The sequence below is a fragment of the Poeciliopsis prolifica genome, unplaced genomic scaffold, assembly GCF_027474105.1.
Source record: "Poeciliopsis prolifica strain line A6 unplaced genomic scaffold, Auburn_PproV2 SCAFFOLD058, whole genome shotgun sequence".
NCBI classification, from domain to species: domain Eukaryota; kingdom Metazoa; phylum Chordata; class Actinopteri; order Cyprinodontiformes; family Poeciliidae; genus Poeciliopsis; species Poeciliopsis prolifica.
In genome coordinates, this window is record NW_026562433.1 from 1,565,633 (window position 1) to 1,588,082 (window position 22,450).

General features: G+C 43.1%; 4 protein-coding genes across 5 annotated transcripts; 2 read left to right on the forward strand and 2 right to left on the reverse strand.

Annotated features, from left to right (window-relative positions):
- The first annotated feature begins 747 nt into the window (after nucleotides 1–747).
- si:dkey-19b23.8 (uncharacterized) lies at nucleotides 748–5,037 on the forward strand. Its single transcript, XM_055060187.1, has 3 exons — nucleotides 748–1,015; nucleotides 2,827–3,541; nucleotides 3,674–5,037. Exons 2-3 carry the CDS (start codon nucleotides 2,860–2,862, stop codon nucleotides 3,757–3,759), a joined length of 768 nt encoding a protein of 255 aa, XP_054916162.1. The 5' UTR covers nucleotides 748–1,015; nucleotides 2,827–2,859; the 3' UTR covers nucleotides 3,760–5,037.
- Nucleotides 5,038–5,557: 520 nt separating this feature from the next.
- Nucleotides 5,558–9,517, reverse strand: si:dkey-19b23.7 (uncharacterized). 2 transcript variants are annotated; one of them, XM_055060386.1, is made up of 8 exons: nucleotides 9,325–9,517; nucleotides 8,967–9,038; nucleotides 8,805–8,876; nucleotides 7,980–8,170; nucleotides 7,753–7,816; nucleotides 7,509–7,674; nucleotides 7,056–7,253; nucleotides 5,558–5,933 (listed from the first exon to the last, which is right to left on the reverse strand). In XM_055060386.1, exons 1-8 carry the CDS (start codon nucleotides 9,337–9,339, stop codon nucleotides 5,815–5,817), a joined length of 897 nt encoding a protein of 298 aa, XP_054916361.1. In that variant the 5' UTR covers nucleotides 9,340–9,517; the 3' UTR covers nucleotides 5,558–5,814. The 2 variants fall into 2 exon arrangements, with proteins under 2 accessions (XP_054916361.1, XP_054916360.1); XM_055060385.1 differs by lacking the exon at nucleotides 9,325–9,517 and having other exon boundaries at nucleotides 8,967–9,309.
- Nucleotides 9,518–10,926: 1,409 nt separating this feature from the next.
- Nucleotides 10,927–19,549, reverse strand: man2b2 (mannosidase, alpha, class 2B, member 2). The gene is made up of 19 exons (XM_055060347.1): nucleotides 19,361–19,549; nucleotides 19,141–19,287; nucleotides 17,962–18,067; nucleotides 17,706–17,878; nucleotides 17,516–17,631; nucleotides 16,973–17,150; nucleotides 16,678–16,876; nucleotides 16,321–16,511; nucleotides 16,048–16,219; nucleotides 15,039–15,175; nucleotides 14,673–14,950; nucleotides 13,959–14,156; nucleotides 13,345–13,588; nucleotides 13,143–13,253; nucleotides 12,871–13,063; nucleotides 11,771–11,917; nucleotides 11,561–11,673; nucleotides 11,303–11,420; nucleotides 10,927–11,222 (listed from the first exon to the last, which is right to left on the reverse strand). Exons 1-19 carry the CDS (start codon nucleotides 19,490–19,492, stop codon nucleotides 11,125–11,127), a joined length of 3,051 nt encoding a protein of 1,016 aa, XP_054916322.1. The 5' UTR covers nucleotides 19,493–19,549; the 3' UTR covers nucleotides 10,927–11,124.
- Nucleotides 19,550–20,529: 980 nt separating this feature from the next.
- smim20 (small integral membrane protein 20) lies at nucleotides 20,530–22,117 on the forward strand. Its single transcript, XM_055060250.1, has 3 exons — nucleotides 20,530–20,714; nucleotides 21,226–21,282; nucleotides 21,748–22,117. The coding sequence occupies exons 1-3, from the start codon at nucleotides 20,606–20,608 to the stop codon at nucleotides 21,789–21,791; spliced, it is 210 nt and encodes a 69-aa protein (XP_054916225.1). The 5' UTR covers nucleotides 20,530–20,605; the 3' UTR covers nucleotides 21,792–22,117.
- Nucleotides 22,118–22,450: the final 333 nt, after the last annotated feature.

Here is a 22,450-nt window from a genome sequence, read left to right on the forward strand (position 1 = left end):
CTCAAAACACTCTGTTCCAAATTATTATGCACAGCAGCTTTTCTAACCATTTTATGGCTTATAAAGAACTGCAAACGGTCATTCTTTGAATGTGCAGCATTAAGTGTACTAAAATCAAAAGCTATTTCAATCAAAAACATCTTAACAGACCAAGTTACATGCTAACATAGGAGTTTTGATATGAACTGCATCCCACCCTCAGATCTTCTGATACTCCAAAGGTTCTCAATAGGGTCAGAGGTCAGAGGAAGATGGTGACCATACCAGGAATTTTCCTATAATTGAGCTCACCAGACAAACTGATCAACCCAGCTCTCTAAAATTAATTATAGTGATTCGAAGAGCCGTAACACACAATGCCATCTATAAATTCAACACTGTGTCTGTTTACTGAAGAAGATGACTGAATGTTTTTGGAATGATTTAAGAACATACTTTTTTTTAAATTAGTTTGAATTTGAATATGAATTGAGGAAAATGGCTGAACGTTTTGGGAAGTTAGGGTAATAAATCATGGCTGCCAGTAAGTGAACCAAACTCAGGTCAATGATTGTCCACGCTGCGGGACAGTCCTGTCCCTCTGTCTGATGTAAATCATCACCTTTCTGTCCTCCTCCCCCTCCTCCTAGGTTTCACTACCTACATCTGGCTCCTTCTTGGATGCTCGTTCACGTGTCGCCGACACTGCCGAGCGCGCGCGCGCCTGCATCTTTTAAAACAGGTCCTCGCGCGAGCCGCGTGCTTCAGTTGGTTCGGAGCGGCACGCGGGTTCCTCGGAGGCGCAAATTAGCTCGTTCGGTAGTTTGTCTGTCACCTTCGCTCTGTCGTCGTGTTGGAGTCCAAGGAGGTCCACGCACATATATGGAAGAGGTTTTATTCATTTCGCTTCTCCCCTCGGGACAAGGAGACGGTTTCCTGTCGGTTTCCAGCTGCCGCTCGGCGAGTTTAAAGCCCGCAGGACGCGGTGGTTCACCTGAAGCTTAGGAGGACGCCGTGTGCGCGAAACTCTGCTCCGGTAAGACCAACAAGAGCAACACGCCGTGCTTATAAATGTCGCTTTTAGTGAAACAAAACTCTTACACGATAGTTTACTCACCAGCATAACGCCTCGTCTTTTAGAAAGCGATGTAATTGGGCGGTCAGTGCGCGCATGTAAGAGCTCTTTGACTAATGCAGAAGCCCGATGGGAAACTTCCAGTTTCACCCTAAGTTTGAAATTTCTTCAAATTACTGGGCATTCTGAGACTTTTTAAGTTTGTTTTTACATCCTTACGCTTTAGCGGTTTATTCGGCTATGAGAATTTATTGTGTTTAATTTAAATGATTGATTTGAAATTAACTTTGCCATAGCTCAAGATGATAAATTACAGACTACTGCAAAAGTATTTATATGTATCATTCAAATCTTTTTTTTTTTTTTTTTTTTACATATTTTGTACTTTTGTACAGACCATGTGGGGCAGAGTACAGACTACCTAGATCCACTCATGTAATAGACCACTCTGACAGTGTGGTGAATGCCAACTATTTTTTATTTTGCCCCCAATAAATGTCAGAAAAGGGTGTCAAGTATGGATTATCTTTTGTTTTTCAATTTAGGATGCTGTTAAATGTCTGTGACCCCTTGGGTAATTGAAGGTGAACCATCTTTCAAGTTGCATCCACTTTTGTTTTAGAAAGTTGAAAAAGCTGCTAGACGTTTAGCTCTTAGTGCAGTTTAGAAAATCTCAAGAGTTTGATAACATTTATCACACATGTTCTTTTAATATTGCAAATATTTACAAAGGCATCTTCAGCTGTATAGTCTGACCCTACAAACATGTTTACACGCGTAAAAAAGCTTACGTTTAAAGATGCATTGATCAGAAATTTACCGACTTACAAGATTATCCTCATTTATTTATCAATACATCTGTCTTGATCTGCCAAGGCCAATCAAGGGATTCCAGATGTTTTTGAGTCCTTGTTGACTTTCACGCCTCTGCACAGCGATAAGAAAGTTTCACGTAGGCTTTGTTTTGATGCAAAGCTAGCGGTGCAAGTACTTTCCCATGTTTGCAACACCATACATGCATGTTTTTGGGTCGGTATACAGGGCTGTGGGTCCGCTTGCGTCTCCTTTTGTGACTTGACGCAGTTTCAGAAACATTTCTATTGTCTGCAGGAGAAATATTTTAGGAGGGAGGTGGATGGGGAATGCAAGGCTGTTTCCTGCACAGGGGGTTTTACTAACAATGGTCACCTCAACAAAATCCGTTGGTGGTTCTTTCTGAGATTCTCTCCTGAGGACGAAGCTCGGATGTTAAAAGAATGGCCCCCAAAAAAAGAAAAACAGAGAGGGAACAAGTAAGGGAAACAATGGGAGACCAGGCAGGTCCAGTGGGACTAATGTGAGGAAAACAAAAGGAGGTTAGTTATGGTTGCATAACGCTAGAGTTTGAAATGTCTCAGAAGTTTTCAAGTTCAATTTAAACAGAAGTATGAACTTGTTGCTTTGATTCTTCTAAAGTGACCTTCCATTTATTTTTGGCCTGTTTTCCAGCCCAATCTGGTCTGGAAACCAAACTAACCAGTTAGACAATATTTAATTGGTGTTTACAAGAGATGAATATTTGACTGAGCGCGTCACACTTGTGACCAATCCTGTTCCATGGCCTTTAATTGCAAGCTGTACTGACTTGCAGGTTTTGTTTTGTTTTTTTTTCTTCAGTGTGACCGTGCAGAAACCTTGTCCTGTGCCTTTTGCTCCCAAGCTCCCATTTCATTTTATGTATCAGTTTTGTCGTCTTGTCTGTTGTTTAAATCTTTTCATTTGCTTTTTTTCAGGTAAAACCATCTTCATCTATCGAAGAAAGGTGGATGATTGGAAAAAAGTCAGAAGACGAGCTCAAGTCGAGCAGGTACACCTTACCCAAAGCTTCTTCCAAACCCAACCTGAAGGGCGCCATGGCTCTTGGTAGTTTGAACCTCATGCAGACCCTCAAAAACTCCCCGGCTGCCTTCCGACGCCGCTTCCGCCGGGACCGGACGGAGCTGCTCTCCCACGGCGACCCTCTGTTCAAAGTCCACTACCTGGGCACGGTGAAGATCTTCTCTCTCGACCGAGAGCAAGCCCAGGAGGCCATCTCACACCTGATGGACGGTATGGCAAATGGGAAGAAGCTGGGCAAAGATCACGCTCTGGTCGTGCGGCCGAGATACGTAGAGGTCAAGGAGCTGAGCACGGGGCGCCAGCTGACCAAGACGTACCTGCAGGACATTGCGTACTGCGCCGCCGACGCCGGCCGACCCAACGTCTTCCTGTACATCTGCAAGCATCAGGGCCAGCAGCTGCAGTGCCGGGTGTTCTGGTGCAGCCGGGCGGAGCGGGCGCGCGACATGACGGCCTGCCTGGCGCGCTCCTTCCAGCGGGCGCTGAACGACTGGCAGGACGGCTCGGCCTCTCTGCCGCCGGGAGATGCGAAGGTCAAACGTTTGGAGGAGTCTTGTAACTCTGCAACCAAAGCCAAGAGCTCAACGCTGCCGGCTGGGCTGGGAAAAGGTGAGGAGACGGGAAAACCGTAGCAACCAACAGCGTCGCTACGTCAAGAATTTGCTGCCCTAACATAGTTAGTATTAAAAAAAGCGAATTAGTACCTCAAATTCAAACCAATGCCATTTATCTCCTCCTCAGTTCGCTGGAAGAGAACGGGCTCTGCGTCCCGAGGCCCCCTCAAAGGCATCACCAGGAGAGGATCGGCCACCGACAGCTGGAGCTGAACCTCTGACTGGACCAAGGTTCTACGTTGACCTGCTGACAACTTCAAGGGTGGAAGCGCTGAAAGCGGGAAGGAAGGAAGGAAGGAAATTTGGGAGGGACTGACTTACAAGACGAAGAGGCTAAAGCTGCCAACTTGATCCATATTTGGTGACATAATGACTGCTTGTAAGGGTGTTATCATAACTGACGAGTGTTTGGAGATAAATGTTAATGACGCGAGACGGAAACGAGAATGGGCTTGCAACAGGCCGCTTTCGGACGAGGCTGGGTCCTGAGCAGCCAGAGTGTGTGATGTTGAACGCGAGATAGCTGCTGGCTGAATGATCCATCAGCAAACCTGGGGGTAAAAATATGTTTTAATGTTTAACAGGCAACTTGTAGTAGGTCGTGTTTTGTATTCATGGTGGCATTTACACGTTTGCTGCTCTATTAAACGGACATTTAGGATTCAGAGGGAAGAATGCTGGCACATCAAGTGAAGTAAAACGATCTCTATTGTTCAAAGGTCGTTCCTGTTCCTGTTACTTTCAGAGCACTTTCCCCTGTTAATGAACCTCCAACAGAAACCCCAAGTGTTTTCGGCTCATGACCAGGACTTTGGTTTCTATGAACTGCATGACAGGTCTGGTAACTGCGCCACCACCAAGTTACTGCAAATCATCTTCATTGGCTACAAACTGCACATAAAAAGAAACGTCCGTGAATTTAAACGTACGTCATGAAGCTCCAACGGCACCAGCTGGGCATCCAAAACACCAGAGGACATTGTGTTCCCATGCGGAGCCTCGGTGAGGAATGCACAGTCATGCACCTGCATTCCACGCCAGGAGAAATCTGAGATCGGGAATCGTCTCAAAAAGCCTCACATTCTTCGTGTCCGGCCATAACTGTGCCTCTCCAGCAGCAGCACGCTTTTATTTAATCTTTATTTTTCTGTGTGTGCTGCAGTGTATAACGTCCTCATGATAATTTATGTGTCAGGTTTACAATCGAGACTTGAGGATAAATGGTGTGCCCTGAGCCTACCATCATGTTCTCATTTTTATTATTCCTAAGCTAAGCTAGAAACCTGGACTTTTTAGTTTGTTTTGTTTTGTTTTTTATGTGCCACTATTTTTAAAGTGAATTTTAGGATTTTATGTCCAGTGATTCTTACAAAAGGCGCAGCTCTATCTGAAAGAAAATATCTGTGCCTGCTTCAAGGTGTATTTTATTGTTGTACTGTGCATATTTATCTAAATATGTATTTTATGGAATATTAAAAGTTTTTATACTGACTTTGTGTGTGAATATTCCTTTTACGTTTCAGTAACGCACATAAAACCAGACTGCACCCTGGTTATGTTTGCTTCCAAACATCAGTTTTGAGAGCCATATTTAGCTGAACGCAAACAAACCTTGGCCTCTGATTATGAAGGAGGAGGGGGATCGAAGAGTTTTGGAGACGTTAGGGCAGGTCTATTAAAAGGGTCCTGGGATTCGAAATCCGTCATGCAAGTCGTTTCTCAATGTTGTTTCTCTGTTTCAACTTGCCTCTTTTCACGTGAGCTCCTTCCCACTGCAGATGCAGCTGGACTGGGAAAACCCCCACCAAAAGATATGGATGAAATAACAGTACATGTAGCATAAACCCAAATTAAGACTTGGATCAAACCATGAATGAGCTGGGAAAAGATCCTCACTGTTTAACCTTGATTTTAGACATTTTAAATCGGATATTTAGACAAAAATCTAACACGGGAGGGGCCTAATCGCTTTTTAACCAGAAAAATAACACAAGACTTGATAATGAAGCCATCATTTTAAACATTTATTGCACAAATCTAAGTGATAAGACTTCTGCTCAGGTGTGAGAGGTTTGATAAACCGACCCACCAGGTCATGTCGGCACGTTTGTAGTTAACAATAGTGAAACATCAGACAAAAAACAACTGGTATCGGACAAAATCGGAATCGCTTTTTAAAGATCGGTAGCCGGCGATCGACCGGTAAACTGCAGCCGGTGCGTCCCTAAACATCACTCAATAAAAGCCACTTGTTGCCCAGAAGGGATTTCATCTTGAGGAGTCCTGCCCTGTGGAGCCACCGGGCTTTTCAGCGCTCTCTCTGAGGCGCTGTAGCTCCAGCAGGGCCTGGAAATGCAGATGCCTCAGGGGTTTCACTTCCTCTACCACTGAAAAGAGAAATTCATTTGATCAAAAACAAAAATGAACCTTTTCCAGTGGTTTTAACATGTCATATTCAGAAGCCAAAAGAACAAAGAAAACCAGATCTGACCTTTACAATGTTTTTGAAGTTGGTACATAATTGTAAAATAAATTTGGACTTTTGTGACACAAAAAACATCCCTTTAAGCCACATCCTCTAAACAGGAAGACCTTACCACATATGGATATAATGCCTGCACTGTTTGGAAATCCCTCACAAAATCACAGAACAGATGGTTTTCTTGATAGAAACCAAGCTGTTTAGGTACAAAGATACGTGTGCAGAAAGTGCAGGTGAGCTCAAAGGAAGTGAACATTTATTGGGACATTTATAACCCAACTGTTTAACCAGTTGGGTTATGTTAACTTTGATTAAAGGGAAGAAACAAGGTAAACTTGAGGAAAGAGGACAGAGCCCAGGAAATGCTAACGCTACACCAGAAAGCTCAAGCAGGAACTCGACAACTAGACCAACAAGGCAGCTGTAGTTATTTGTTAGCATAAAGTTGATTAGGTCAAAATTGCGGTCATTTGCCACTAATTAACTGTGGCAGCACAGTTTTTTTTCCCTCTGTGTCTGAGCCAAATGAAGGAAAGCACATTTAACCAGAGATGATGTTTTTCAGTGGTAATCGGTTTAACCATCTCATCCTGGTGTGTAGCCCTTCATGTAGGATTAGCTCACAGTAACAATGCTGGTCAGAACAGGAGCAGAAATTATGCTTAACTTTTTTTCACTTTTTCTTCACTCACAGCAAATTATTGGTATGATAGACTGAAAGAGAAAGATTTTAGAAAGATGGTGAGCCGTTCAGTCGCCAGTCTAATACTCTCAGACATTTTTATGACTTTCTCCTACTTACTAAACAAATTTTCATATAAATATTCAGTTTTCGGAGACTTTGCTTCTTATTTGGTTCATACAAATAAAAGGGAAAAAATAAAAACAATTGCGAGCCGAAACACAAATGAAAAGGAAATGATGATTAATGTCCTTAAGTGGTCTGAGACAAATACTGATTCTTATGGTAAACAGCACCACCTGCAGACTTTAATAGTAATTGTAATATTTTCTTATGAAAAGACACCTTTGTCGTAGTGCAGCTCGTCCCGATTCCCGTAAATCAGATAAGTCTCCAGGAAGCCGAGGAGGGCTCCTGTGACGAGGAAGCGGTCGCGCAGGGGAAGGGTTTTGATGTAGCGCATGTCCAGGGCGAAAGGGTTGGAGGGGGAGGGAACGGTGCACAGGCACACCAGCTCACTCACAATGTCCCAGACACGAATACCTGCAGAGATAAAAACTTTTATCTCATGAACATCGTTAAAATCATTGGTTTTTAAAGAAAATCCTTTTTTTTTTTTTTTTTTTTTTTACAACAACGAGAACAAACAAATACCTAAACTGAACTGAACAATCTCAGAAGAGATCCAGGAGCCAACCTCTTCTGGCTCAGCTCATGGAAACTCTAGTAATTATTCCCGAAGCTGTTCACTGAAACGGTAACCTCCTGCAGGTTGGATTCCTCGCATTGTTTCCATACCTCTCGTCTGCCAGTCTGTGATGGACTTCAGCTTCATGGGCGTGTCCTTGACCATCGAATCCATGCCACCGATGCTGACCAGCCGCTCGTGATTGGAGCGGATCCAGGCGTGCGGGCGTCCGTACTTGACGTAACCGGCCAGGAGGAACAGAGTGCAGTTCACCTCCTGCCGAAAGAGCTCAAGAGTTGATCTCACAGGAGAAAACAGAGCGAAACGTGTTGGCGTGCGTCGGCGTGCGCTCACTGGTACGGCTATCTCCCCCTCACTGGGGGAGGCTGGGAGAAGATGCTCCTCACCGTTTGGTTCCCTACAAGAAAAACAGATCAGCGAGTGAGTGGAGGAGCGACACTCAGCATCACGTCAGACATTTGTAAAATCAAAGAGGAAAAAAAAAAAAAAAAAGACGCCCTCTTCTGAAACTGAACACCTGATGCAAGCAGACGCGCACAAAGTCACGCCTAATCAGTCACCTGTCGGTTTGCGTCGCCGACCTGGAATGAGAGTCAGCCGTCTGGACGTCTGGCGGGCCCCGAGGCTCCCCGGGCAGCGGGGAGCTGCTCCTGCTGTCCAGGCTGGGAGAGCTGCTGCTGGGTGACGCGCCGCTGCTGCTGGGCGAGTACGACGACGCCCTGGAAACCAAAAAACCCGGGGAGCGCCAACCCTGCAAAGTTGGACCGGAGAGGGACAAAACTACACTAAGTTGGAAAAGAATAGATTCTTTTTTTTTACATTGTGCTGCTTTAGAAACACAAATATCAATGTATTTTATTAAAATATTTATGATAAACTGACACAATGTAATGCATAAGTATGAAGTTAGATGATACATGAATTTTTGGATTTTTTTTTCACTTATAAAAATTGTATATGTGTGTAGTATATTAGTATTGCCCTCATAAGTCACCTAAGGTTAAGGTGGAAAATATGTTCACGGTTTCATTATCATTAGTTGAGAACCTTTTTGGAAAAATCAGAAAGCAAAGAGTCATTTATTTATTTAAGGGCACCTAATTAAAGGGGCTGATTACAAATTGATCTTTTACAAAGAAAGTCAGTTGTTTTGTTGGGTTTATCCCAGCAAACAAGATTGAAGTTTGTGATTGTAATGTGTAAATTACAACTGGGATAAAAAAGAAAAAGAAAAAAAAAAAGTAGGGCACTATAATATCTTACTGGATCCAAATTAACTGCAATGTAGCAAATAAAATAAAAATACCAGGACTGTTCTGTGTTACTTCATAAACAGTTCATCCCTGAATGTGTGAGTCTGCACGCCCAGATCGAATGAAACTAACCAGATCCTCATTGACCACAGTCAGCAGCAGCTCTTCTTTCCCTCTCAGCCAGGGCTGGAAGTATTTAAATCCCTGCGGAATGAAACAGCACGACGTGTGTGCGTTGGGGAGCAAGGCGGCTGTTTCACGTCACCTCTGAACGAGCCGCGACGAAGACCGAACCTGTAACGATCCGAGTGAAGCCAGGTCGTTCAAAAAGTGCTGCAGCTTCCTCCTCTGCTCCCTCTCTTTCTTCTGTTCGGACACAAACGGACGTGAGGCGCAAAGAAAACAACAACAACAACAACGCCAGATCCAGAGCACTTCCGAGCGATGCAGCCAATAAGAACCCTTCCCGTCTTGTATCAAAGCAACGCCTCCTTGCATCTTCCTAGGATCTCCTTTTCTTTTTTTTTACATTTAAAAGACATCTCCTTTTACATTTACAAGGCATCCCATTTAAAAATACGAGGCTGTGAGGAGACAAGGAAACATTACGGTAGCTGCAGCCACCAGCTGCGCACAAAAACACACTACTTACGCTGGCACCGCTCATCTTATCATAAACCACAGGATTCACCTCTCTTCCAGCAGGCGCTCAACTTATGAATCACCTCGTGTCATTTTTTTAAAAACCTATCCTCTTCCATTTAGCAGTAGCCAGTGTATTTTATGGCTAACGCAGCCAGAAAATGCTCCAGCTCTGCCCGGCTGGGTGTTGTCTGTCAGTATTGGCTGCTGGCAGCGGCGTAATGATGAGGCTGTGTCTCCTCCTAGTGGCCACCAGCGGAAACTGCAACTGCGGTTCAACGCGAACCGGCCTTACCAACCTGGCAACGCAGGCTTTACCGGAAATGTATGATTATCTTCCTGATAAGGGGGATTATATCTATATATATCACCCTTCTAATGTAAAACGGTACTTCAATTGTTCCCTCATTATACTAACAGGACATTTAAAAAAAAATTGTAGATGCCCACACAATACCTTCTGGAGATTTATTGTTAGAGAATTAACAAAAAGCACTCCATTTGGCAACAGTGGTGAGAAACATGTTTGGAGGAGTCCGTGCAAGGCCTTAAAGCCTAGTAGGAATATGTTGAGGGCTCGGTTTGCTGCAGCCACTACTTCTGCGTTGCACAAAGGCGGCTGGAGTTATGGAGAGGGACTAACTCCAAATGCTGTTTATTGTCCTTATCCAATAGGACAATGATCCCAAACACACATCAAAGTCATTAAGCTTCTGGAATTGCCCCAACCTCAGCAACATAAAACATTTGTGGACTGTGTTTAAAAGCTGAACACAATGCCAGGAAACAAACCACTTAAATGGAACTTGGCCCATTTTGCCAAGAAGGGCTGTCAAATATCCAGCCAGAGATTTGCCAAGTGGCAAATGGGGACATTAATTGCAATGTTAGTCGGAGAGGGCTGGGGTTAGAGGGAGGGATGTTCAGCATGAAAACAACTATCAAACTAAACGAAATATCATCGATAACTTGAGTGAATGCAAGACACAAGTTTTCCAATGACGGTTTCATTGATTAAGTGGAAAAAATTATTCAACCCGACCTGGCTCGATCTAAAAAGCAATTGCCCTTTAAACCTAATAACTGGATGTGCCAGCTTGGGGAACAACAACTTCTATCAGGTATTTGCACCAATTAGCAACGAGTGTTTCATACGGCTGTAAATGAATTTCTGACAAATGTTCTTGCAAAATTGTTCAAATTTAACCACAACAATAAAACAACAATAAAAAATGGCTCCAACTGCACTCCGCTGGAGTACTGAACCTTTAGAAATAACTCTTTCCAGACTGATAGATCAGTGACTTTGTTTCTCATCTGGTATTTAATTTCTTTACATCAGCGTATGAAGTGTGGGTTTTGGGGCTCTTTTGGTCTGCATCAGGTTGTTATGGGTTCTATGCAAGCAGTTTTTTGATTCTAGACATTTGGCATTTAAACTGTTCTCTTTATTCAAAGATTTTTTTTTTTTACAACCCATTTGGATTTAGTTTGTTTCACTAGTTGAATGAATTTACCAACAGTTTTACTTCCTCCTCTGTGAGCCACATTAATCTGAGATTTATGTTTGTTGTGGGAGGAAAAAAAATTGAAGGAAACATTAAAGCAAGTGGAAAAGAAATAATCATTTTAATCCCTCTGAGTCACAAATTCATACTCCTGCACATTATTCTCCGTTTAGAGAGCGACAATCAACACATTGTGCAAAATCTGCATTGAATTGTTGAGCAGCAAAAGCATTAAATCTTCCAAAGTAACATCATTTGTCAAAGGAGCGGAGATCTTCACAGAAGACAGAAGGCGGGCCTGTTTAATCGTTTCTGGAGCTGAAGTGAATGAAGAAGGTCCTGATCTCTTTGGGCGAGATGGTGACGATGAAATCCCGATTCCTCTTATGTTGGTCATTTTCTAGAACAGAAAGCGAGAAAGATTTGCAGTTGGAAAAAAAAAAGTAATTTCTTTCCTTTCTCGTTTGGAGCATTCCTCACTTTTCCCAGAGGTGTCTGCAGTTTTCCACTTCCACCTTTGCAGGCTTGTGATATTCCAGGTTCCTGTAAGCGAACGCTCCTCCAGGTCCCGCACTTCCCCCAAACCCTTCAAAACGTCCTGATCGCAAGAGAAGAGTCGGTCAAACAAAGTCCCGCCAAAATGCAAAGACGTTTGTGGTTGCAACATGACAAAGTGCCAATTGTTTTACATCGATGCATCTACATTTTATTTGTGTGTTTTTTTTTTTGCAACTGTACTTTTAGGTTCACGGTGACTGGCTTGGAAAGCTCGGGGTCCTCTCCCTCCTCAAACAGATGCATGACTCTCAGCAGAACCCGCTCGTAGTCGGGCTCCTGGCGCAACTCCTTTCCTGTTTGCATTTCAAACGGCAATGACAAAAAGGCATGAGAAAAAAAACACCTGGATGTAAAGAAATTCTGCAGACGCGTCATTCAGTCACAGAGAACCTGAACGCAGGTGGCTGAGGTGAAGATCGTGGTCTGAGGTGTAGTTCCATCCTGGGACGCTGAGGCTGAGCAGGTGGAGGCTGGGAGGCAGAACAACTGGAGGCACTGGGGAGTTAAATCTGGGCTCTTTGTCCTTCCAGGACTTACCTATCGAAAAAGACAAGACAGCTTTTTAAACTCAAGCGAACGAGAATAGGCTAAGTTCTTTTTTTTTTTATGTAAAAATGTGCAAAAGAATCATCAGGTTTTTGCAATCTGACAATTTTGTAGCTCGATTTGCCCAGATCAGTGACTGGCAAGTCAGAAAAGTAAGAATTTCACCTTTTTGAAATTGTATTAGAATTGACATTTTCTAGAAAACGCACACAGAGACTGCTTAAGACGCTAACACTAGTGCTCCATTTTTAAATTAGTAAAAGTCCTGATTTGCTTTGGATATGAAAAATGATGCCTTCTAAAAGCAATAAGTCTAGAGAAAATGCTCTCAGTGTTTTTCTTATATCCTCTTACAGTTGTAACTTTCAAACTTTTCAACAATCATGTAATCAATTATTTAATCAAATTATGTAATCAAATATTAGTATATTTAATTCATGAAACTCCACAATGCCAAAGTTGGCCTTTAAATTGAAAAAGAATATTTCACATTATCTCTTTAATAATAATTATAATGTGACAAACTTGCTAACCCAAGTTTATCCAAGTTTGATCTCTGGACAAACTTGCGTTAGCACCATTTCAAAATCTTTAGTGCTTTGAGAAATCTGAAATGGCTTATCCTTCAGTAAAAACAGATTATTCAAAGCGGACTTTGTCATCTCTATAGTTTTACTTGTGCTTTGATATCAATCTAAATCAGACGGTGAACTGAGAGAGTACAAACGGTCTATTCTGTCAGTAAAGTAAAATCCCAAACTATCAACAAGGTGGACAAAAACAGCAATTTTAAGAAAATAAGACACTTTGTAACTATTCATCTATATTAAAACCCTCTATGTTTTGCTATAAAATAATTTTGAACTTTAAGACAAAATGCCTTAAAGGCAAATTCAACTCAAACCACCGTTTCAGTCGCGTCTCCTTCCTATGAAGATTCTTACTAGGCCGGTCTATTGGCATGACGATGGGTCTGTGCTGCAGCTCTACCGCCCCCCTCTGGTGCAGCTTGGATGTTGCACCCACAGAACCAAGGATCATCCACAGGGTGGGCCTCACAACCGAGCTGTCGTTGAGCGTGAGGTTGTAGCCGAGGTTCCACTGCAAGTTGTTCCAAAGTCGGCGATGGAGCATCACCTGAGAGAAAATGAACGCTTTCTAAAATACGTCTGACTAAAAATCACAAAGCAAGTGGCCGTTGGTGTTTCGTCGATACCTCTAGCTGTCCGTCGGCTTGACTGGAGACGCCGTGAGCTCTGTCGCTGAGGAGCACCAGGCGGCTGATGTTGTCCTGGATGTAGGCCGTTCGGACCATGGGGAAGTAATTCTGCAGACAGAAAAACGGAGCATATTTACCACCAAACACCAAACCTGGAAAAAAAACAAAATGCAAAAACACATTTTGTCAAATATCCCACCCTTGCTACAGTGTTATTGGGGAACTTCTTGCAGGTTCTCTTCATCATTTGGTAGCCATTGTCATCCGAGTACAGAGTCCTGTTGTTGTTGAGGGAGGAGCTGGTTCTGAGGACCACCTCTGTGTTGAGGCGCAGGGGGCCCAGAGAGTAGGTCTGCTCCAGCCTGTGGCACCAGGGCCCGGCCTCCGAATACTCTGGGACGCGAGTGGTGATCGAGTAGGCGTAGTCCTCATCGCCGTCCTCTCTAGAGCGGTCAATCAGAGTTGGTCGTCAACCATTAATGGAGATGAAATCGTCTTGGTTGCACCGCAAAAACACAAAGTCTGACCAAGTATTTTATTTGATCTAGTTTCTAGTGCAAATATCTCAGTACAAAACTAACTTTTTATCAAGAAATAGTCTGAATATTGACAACAAAAAGTACTGACTCAACTGGCAGGATATTTAGCATAGAAGTAGAATTCAATATTGACCTAAAAAGCTCCTATACCTTCCTCAAAATTTACTTGTACTTAGGTTTGTGTTATTTCAAGTGTTCTAAGACATTTACAGTAGCACCTTGACCAAAAATACTTTGTGTTTTAGCAGTGTAGTTCCAATCACCAGCCACCAACCTGTAGAACCGCTGCCTGATCTCGGTGAGCACCTTTCCCGGGATTATCTCCATTTCCACGGCCTTGTAGGCCCGAACAGCCGACCCGTTAGCGCTGAAGATGTAGTTATCAGAGATGGGTCCTGCTTTCACATCTCCATTGGCGTCGTATTCCCAGAAGTCCTGCGTCATCATGATTCGCCTTTGCTCCATTCTGCCGCTGAAGAAGCACAAGAGAGTCGTTTTAGTTTATGTTGCACACTTAATAATTAATCAGCTTGATTTTCGCAAGTTCTTTTATCGCTGAAAACTATCAACAGCAGACAAACGCGAACCGGATAGTGATAGTTACTGCGCTGCCTTAGTCACCGTGTTCTGTACGCCGACTGGTGGCGAACTGCCGTAACTACAGTTTAATGCATCTCTCGGTCCGAATAGAAGTCCAGCTTAAAAATAATTTCTATAGTCAAACAGAAGTCTTTAAATAAAGTAAGAAAAGGGAGGATTTGTCACACATTTTGTCACATTTATTTTACACAAACGAACAATCGAGAGAGATTTGACATAAAAATCAAGTAGATTTATTTATTCAGACTCTGGTGGATTTTCATTCATGACCAAATCAACAAAGAAACTCCATGTGCTGGAACTACATCCAGTTGAAAACGTGCAAAACGTTAAGTGCCCTGCCGATATGAGAGGAACACCTGCTTGTCTAGGAGGTTTAAAAACTCACAGGTAGGTGGCGCTGTGCAGGAGGTTGGTGTCCTGGTCAAACATGAGTTTGTAGCAGCCGTTCATGACGGGCAGAAGCCGCCTTCCCGTTTTCCTCCAGTCCCTCACACGCCGTCGCTCGAACGCAACTCCTTGAGCTTCGTGGGTGCGCTGGCACTTGAACTTCCCGGAACACGCCGTCTCAGAGAACTGGACGGAGTACTTCCTGTGCTGAAGGCCGCCGAGCTGCACCACAAAGAAGAGGTCGTAGGAGGCGTTGCACTGTGCCGACCTCTGGATCTGCGACACAGAAGGACAGAGAGAAGGTTGATTTCAGAAGATGATGGTTGAGCTAAATTACCTGGAACAGGAGGAGACTTTCATGGACCTGGGCAGGGACGGGCTGTCCGTCGTCGTCACGGACCACAGCGCTCGGGAAGGTTACAGTCATGTTAACGACAGAGGTGATGTTCCACGCCAGTGGGTTGTAAATGATCACGTGTTGCTCCAGAGTCTGACCGGCACCTAAAATAGGAACACAAATAAACATCCACAACTGAATGCTGGAGAAACCCATTAAAGGTCTGTTACACCAAAGAGGTGATGTCAGAAACACGAGGCACGAAGAAGAAGAGATCGAAAAGTCAGAAGCGACAAAAACTTTCTCAGATAATAAGGCTGTGGACTTGATTTAAAGTAGAAGAATTTAGAGCTAGCAACTTACTTTTCACTATCCCATCACCACAGCATGACGCTGCCTCCACCGTACCTCAGTTTGTACAACGTTCTCCGTTACAAGACAAGAGAAAATCCATCAAAAAATAAACCTTGTGCAATGTTTTCTTGGTTTGTCGCTTTCAGAAGTCCACATGCCGAGTTATGTTTAATTCAAAGTTTTATTCCAGTGACAAAGCCTATTTACACGATGTTAATTATTTATTATAATAATGAAGAAGAAGCCAATTCTGGGGACATGTCACCTCGGGGTGTGTGATTTGGACTTCCAAATAAATCATGACATTTTGTGGTGCTAGTGTAATGTCAGTAAAAACTATTTAAAAAACTATTTATTCCATCTTTTTTCAGGTAAAATGTACTTGAAATATGCTTCTTCAGGATGTCAGTTTCTTAAATCATCACTGTATCCGCATTCAATCATATTTTCAAATTCATTGATATTTATAGATGCTCTCATGGAGAATATAGTGTAGAAAAAAAAGTAAAAATAATAGTTACCATGTTCTTTTTTTCTTTCAAAAATTATGATTTGAAACTTAACAAGTCCACAATAAATCAAAACGATCGTGATGAGAAATTTCTCCTCACGCTAAGCGATACAATAAACATCATCCCATAAATGTACGTTTATAAAAAGGTGGAAGGGTTTCAGCTCGTACCTTTTCCCTGGAAGCTTCTGCTGGGAACGCCGGAGACGTCCAGGTTCTGCGGCAGCAGGAAGAGCGCGGCTAGCAGCTCCTCAGCTCCCATCATGCCTTGCAGCAGGTGCTGCACGTACATTTCCGCCACTTTGGGAGACTCGGTACCAGTGATGGCGTCATGGTGTTGGACCTGGAAAGAATTACAGCACGTATCGATTCCCATTCACTTCTTCACGTACAATTATATCTTTTCGCGTTATGATTTGGATGTAAAAGCCGAAGGCGGATTACTTCGGAGACAGCCCAGCGCAGAGCCCTGAGTTTCTCCAGAGCCCAGTCTTTGGCTACCGGTCCGTCTGGGAAGCTGATCCGGTACCGGGTGAAGAGCGTCTCTGCTGCATGCAGCCGGGAACTGGCCCGCCTCGCCACTCCCTTCAGGACATTTCTAGAAGCGTAAAACCCCGTCCATGCCTGGTGGGGCTCTGGGAAATGTAGCAAAAACACTTCCTGTATGTGTGCATGTCACTCGCAACTGTCTGAGTTGCACTGGAAAAAAAACCTTTCCACACTAAAATTTCAATGGTTTGTAGTCCTAAACAACAGCTTCCCATTGTTTACTCTGCGAGAATACACACTGCTTACACACACCTGTCGAATATGGTAGAAAATCCTCACTCCCACGGACATCCCAGGTAAGATTTGATTGGTGGACTGACTGGAAATACTCGCTCAGAGTTGCGTACCGCACCGTTACGCCGAACTCCTTGCTGTTCTGGTTGATGTACGCCATCAGAGGGTCCATGTTCCTGAACTGCACTGATGAGTTGTAAAACTGTTTGTCGCAGCCCTAAAAAAAAAATAAACAAAGATTCTGAAACTGATTTCAAGACAAAAACCCTTTCCAGGATAAAAGTCACAAAAATGACAGTTTGCGTTGCCCCACCCAAGGCCAGAGCAAATGGTTGGTCCTGAACCACGCCGCCCTCTGCTTGATGTTTTCCGCCATGGTCTGAGCGTACGCGTGCACCGTCTCCTTGGTGACGGGGAGGCTCATGTTGGGGTAGACTCCATCTTTGGGGGGGTCCGGGAACAAAGCGACGCCGTTCCAGTAGAAACCGGATCTGAGGTGGAAGAGCGAGCTTTTAGTTATTAAAACTGGAGTAAATTAGGTTTTGCTATGCTGACAAACAGAAGCAGGTTTCTTTTGGAGGTTTGGTTGTGGATGGTGCTTAGTGATGACTCAATATAATGGATGCCATGCTTTTTAGAGTTTTATTAGTAAAAACCATTTGAAAAACATAGATTTATCTCCATCCACTTCCCTATTATTCTCTACTTTGTGTTGGTGTGTTGGTCAATCGTATTAAAGCCAAATAAAATACAATAGAGGTTGTGCTTCTAAAGTGACACAATGAAGAAAAGTTAGAGGGTATGAATCACTTTGTAAGGCGATGTAGTTAGAGAAAGAAATATTAACATAAAGCACCTGTTTGAGAACGGTATGTGAGACGGCGTGCAGTAGCTGTACTGGTCCATGGTGTGTGTGAAGATCTCCTGTTGGGCTTTCAAAGAGGGAGACCCTCTCCACACAAACTGCAGTTTCTGAAGTCAGAAAACAATCAGTTAGCAAAAGACCTCTTGCCGCTTCCTAGTGCAGTCTGCAGAGCCAAGGCCACCTTGTTTTTCTGCATGCTGTCTTTGAGGTCGTAGTCGATGCGAGAGATGAGGTGAGCGTTGAACCCGGCCAGGGAGAACAGCACCGGCGTGGTGGCCGAGGCGCCGAACGGATCCACGTGCCAGGAGAACTGCGGACGCACGCCGAACGTTTGGTACAGGAAGCCGTGGCCCTCTGAAACGACGGCAGAGTCAGCGGGTCGGGCGAGTCTCGACGGCAAGCCCGTGGGGTCTGAGAAGAGCAGGAGTAGGGTTTACCGGTCAGCTGCAAGATCTCGTCTTCTAGGTCCGTCACCGCCTCATCGTGCATCACTTGGCCTCCGATGATGAACTCCAGACGACGTTCTTTCACGAGCTGCCGGACCTAGATGGGTGATCTGACAAGATCAGCTCAAGTCCCGCAGCAAAGCAATATTAATCACTCAGCAGGACAAATAACACCCAAATCTATTATCTATTTTGATTCTTAAGGAAATCTTTCAAAGGAAGGTAACTTAATAGGGAGTCAAATGTAGTTTGAAAGTAGTTTAATTCTTTAAGGTCATGTTGTTGCAGTTGTATTTTGTTTCATAAGTTCATGTAAACAAACTATTTTTTAACCGACATTTCAAAGTACCAAAAGATCTCGTAAACTTTTGATGCTGCATTCAATGCTAACTGGGAATTTAGAAGTCAGTTTTTATCTGGTGCTGTATGTCTCAGATATACAGTGTGGGAAGGTGAGAGTGAGGCAGACGGTTGCACAGGGCATCAGTCATCTGAGAACGGCCACCGATCTCAGTCATAGAAAACATATTCTTTTATGGTGAGCAAATAAAAACTCTGGAGCCGCTTTTCTCTTCAAGGTGCCAGTCATAGTGCTTTTAATTCTTTATAGCAAGACAAAACTCCATTAATTAGCTTTCAAGAAGTGCAGTAAAGGAAAAATGATTATAGTACGTGTGCCTTTAACAGTCAGAAGCAGAGGTGGGCTGATCGATCCTAATTATCAATACTGATGTGGTGATAAGATTGATATTTTTGTTGATTCCCTCTTTAAACTGTATTTTATTTTTGTATTGTAGTTTCTCAACCGTACCATAAAAAAGATTTTGCTGTGCTTTGCTCTCAAAAACTTATTTTTTGTACTTTTTTTTTTAGAAAATAATCTACACAAATTTGCTTTGTTTTTACATGCATAGCGTGTAAATATGTCATTTTGTAGACACCTCTCCCAGGTTTTAATGAAAAAGATAGCTCAAAGAAAATAAAACTACAACAACGCCTAAAACTCAGAAGTTTGTTGATCTATTTAATAAGTATCGGCACTGGTATCGGCATCAGGGACAGTCGTCGATACTATAAGTCGATACTATATTTACTTGGTATCGGATCAATACCAAAAATATGCAGGCAGCAGAGACAGCTCATCATGTGATTGTAGACGAGTGTCCATACTTGTTTCTTTTGGGTGTCTGTGGCCACCGAGTCCCACCACAGTCTGAAAAACTCCTGCTCCACGGAGATAAACCTGCGCTCCTTCACCTTTGACAGCTCCTCCGTCACGCTGCTGTACACGTTGGCCGCATAGGCGCGCATGCTCTCCTGCAGGACACGATCATGTTTAGATCAAATGCAACAGCACTCCGGAGGACGACTGGAGCATGAACGAGCCAACCTGGACGGTGTACACCCAGCCCACATCCATGTGGCTGTGAGGAATCACAAATGTTTGAATGGGCTCGTCCTCTCCGGAGGTTTTACCCGAACCGAACCAGGAGACGAACACGACGAGGGATAAAAGGTGCATTTTGTCGGAGCCTCTGGCGAAAAGCTCCCTGGCGTTCACCGACACTTCCTCGTTTCCTTGTTATTGTTTTGTAAAGAGCATGTGACTGGACTCGCCTCCTTTTCACAGTCGGCCGCCGGGTGGTGTTGGTAGCAGCGTCGACCAACCGGTGTGGGAGGAGTTTAGCAAGCGGAAGAGCTGAACGAAGAATTTCATTGTTGTTGGTTGAGTGAAATCTATTTAATGAAAGAAGTACGGATGAAAATTGAGGAACACACATGTATCAATAGCGTCTCTGTAATGATCTATTTATTATTATCACCTCTATTTGTTTTGTCAGTGTATCAAAGGTTGTGTGTTTCTGTCTGGCCTACTTATTTTTAATGCACCTCTTGTTTTGTCATTGGTTCAGTAAAATCCATTTATTAGAAGTTACTTATATATATATGTGTGTGTGTGTGTGTGTGTGTGTGTGTGTGTGTGTGTGTGTGTGTGTGTGTGTGTGTGTATGTGTGTGTGTGTGTGTGTGTTGTGTGTATGTATGGCTTCTTAATCATTTTATCGTTACTGTTTTATTTCAATATGCTTATTTTCTGTAATTTTATAGTTAATTTTGTATTTGCCTACATGTTCTTGTTATTTCATTCGTTGTTTAATTTTTGAAACTCAATTTTTATAACTACCACATTCAAACGGGTTAAATTTGTGTAAATGTAACAATTTGGTGTTAAACTATGTTAACAGTTAACACAGTATTTTATTTTTTAAAGTTTATTCTGTATTTATTAATTTATTTCTTCTGTTTCATTGTTGCTTTTTGTCAGTAACAAAGTCCATTGGAAAAGAAGCATATATAACATATGATGCTTTTATTTTTTTACTTTTATTTTTGTGTTATTATTCATATTTTCAGCGGTCATTTTGCAATATTTTCTTTACTGTGGCACAATCTTAAGAGGTTAACCCCGCCTCCTCCACGCGCCCGTTTGGCTCACCGGCTGAAAAATGGGGCGCAGCCAAGCGTGACGACTCATCCGGTACGCTGGCTGTGACCTTTCCCCACCGGAAGCAGTCCAGTAGGGTAAACCCCGAGAGCTTCTGGAGGTGACAGGAAGCTTCACACGTAATAAAAAGATGTCTAAAAACACTAAAATAGTTCTGGTGTTTGGAGGCTTTGTGACGGCGGTGGCCGCCGCCTTGTATCCCATATTTGTTTATCCTCTGACACATAAGGAGGAATACAGTAAGTAACCGCAAAGACTACGCTGTGAACGGTTAGCGCTTTGTATCATTTCGTCGTCTAATTACAGTCACAGCTGAGTGCAGTGTTGTTTTTCCCATTTAAAACACAAGTAACCAATCAGAATCGACTTTGGTCATTTCAACGGTCGTTTTAATGGTTTCTGTTTGTCTGGGAGCAACAAGAAGAAGATGGAGATGATTTGAATTGATTTCTATGTTTTTGCTTGTTTGATTACACGTTCAACTCAATTCAGAATCACTTTGTTTGTCCTGGAGGGAAATTAAATGTTCTCAGGATTATTCAAGTATTTTAACAGAGTTGTTGTGAGCTGGAAGAACCTGTGGTAGCAGTCAGCCTCGCAGCGAAGCTCAAGAGGCCTCTGACTGAAGACTTGTTAGGAAATACAAGGATGAGAATGACCAGCAACTTGCTGGTGCTTTTCAGGATTTTATTCGTAAAAACATGTGACCGCAGTGGAATATTTAACCTGGATCCTGTTGTCCTCTGCTAGGAGAAGTCCAGAAGGTGAACCGGGCAGGAATCAACCAGGCCGATATTCAACCTGCAGGTAAGAGAGCTGCTCACATTTAAAGTTCTGCCTGCTTTTATCGAACTTAAATTTCACTCCAAATCAGAAATGCTCAATATTTTCCCCCACAATATTTTCTCTCTAAAGTAGCAGTAGTACCACAGGTGCAGACATCTCGGTTTCTTTCACCAGTGTGGTGGAAGTACTTGGTTGATATTGATCTATGCTCATTTGCAATTATCTGATCCCATCTGGATCTCGTATACAGTGGTTCTCCCTAAATGTGCAGAGCATTTACATCTAGGACTAGAGTGAAAAAGAGAGAAGAAAAAAGAAGGCAATGCCGTAGAAGAGGAGGAACTCTCAGACAGTTATTACCCAATCATTATTGTCAAAATAATATAACGCTTCAGTTGACAATTGTCGCTGTTATGGAAAGGTATTGCTGTGTTTTCTGAATTTCTGTGTTGATCTTTTTTTGTTTTGTTTTGTTTTTGTCTGAAGGTGTGAAGATCTGGTCGGATCCGTTCAAGCCTGTAGAGAAATGAAGACGGAGGATCCCGGAGACGTCCTGTTCACTGAACGCGTTTTCGGAGTGCTTGGTGTGTGCCTGAGTCAAATACTTTCCTATTGTTTTGACTGCTTTGGATGCGTTTCTACTTATATCAAGTCAACCATGAAAAATGTAATAAGTGATTGTGTTTTTTTTTTGTTGACCACAAGGGGGCGGACTATCCCCTCCTGTTCTGAAAGGAACTGAACCAGGGAAAGCTTAACTTTAAGGGAGAGTGTTGGGGTGGGAGAATCTTTGTATTTCTAAAAGTCTCACTCTGGAATTCAGTATGTAAGTAATTATAATAAAATGTAAAAGTTTGTTTACACGTCTCCTTTTGAGCCTCCTTTGACGTTTTGTTTGCTTTTAGATGATGTGGGACTCATAAAATCACTTCAGCAGCAAGAAGGAGCGTAATGTGCAAGAAGGGTTTTTTTTTTTTTTCCCTAAAATGGAAACCCAAGAGCCGAAGTTATTCTAAGACAGATCGGTTTGCATTATCATCTCCCCGTCAAGAGATTTTGGGTTTGGTATGCATGTAGTATTATCCATAGGCTGGAGCTGACAGGGCAGGTCCACGATGGGCCTTTCAGAAACCCACTCAATGTGGTCCAGACTCCCTTTACGAGACCACTAGTGGTGTAAAAGCAGAGA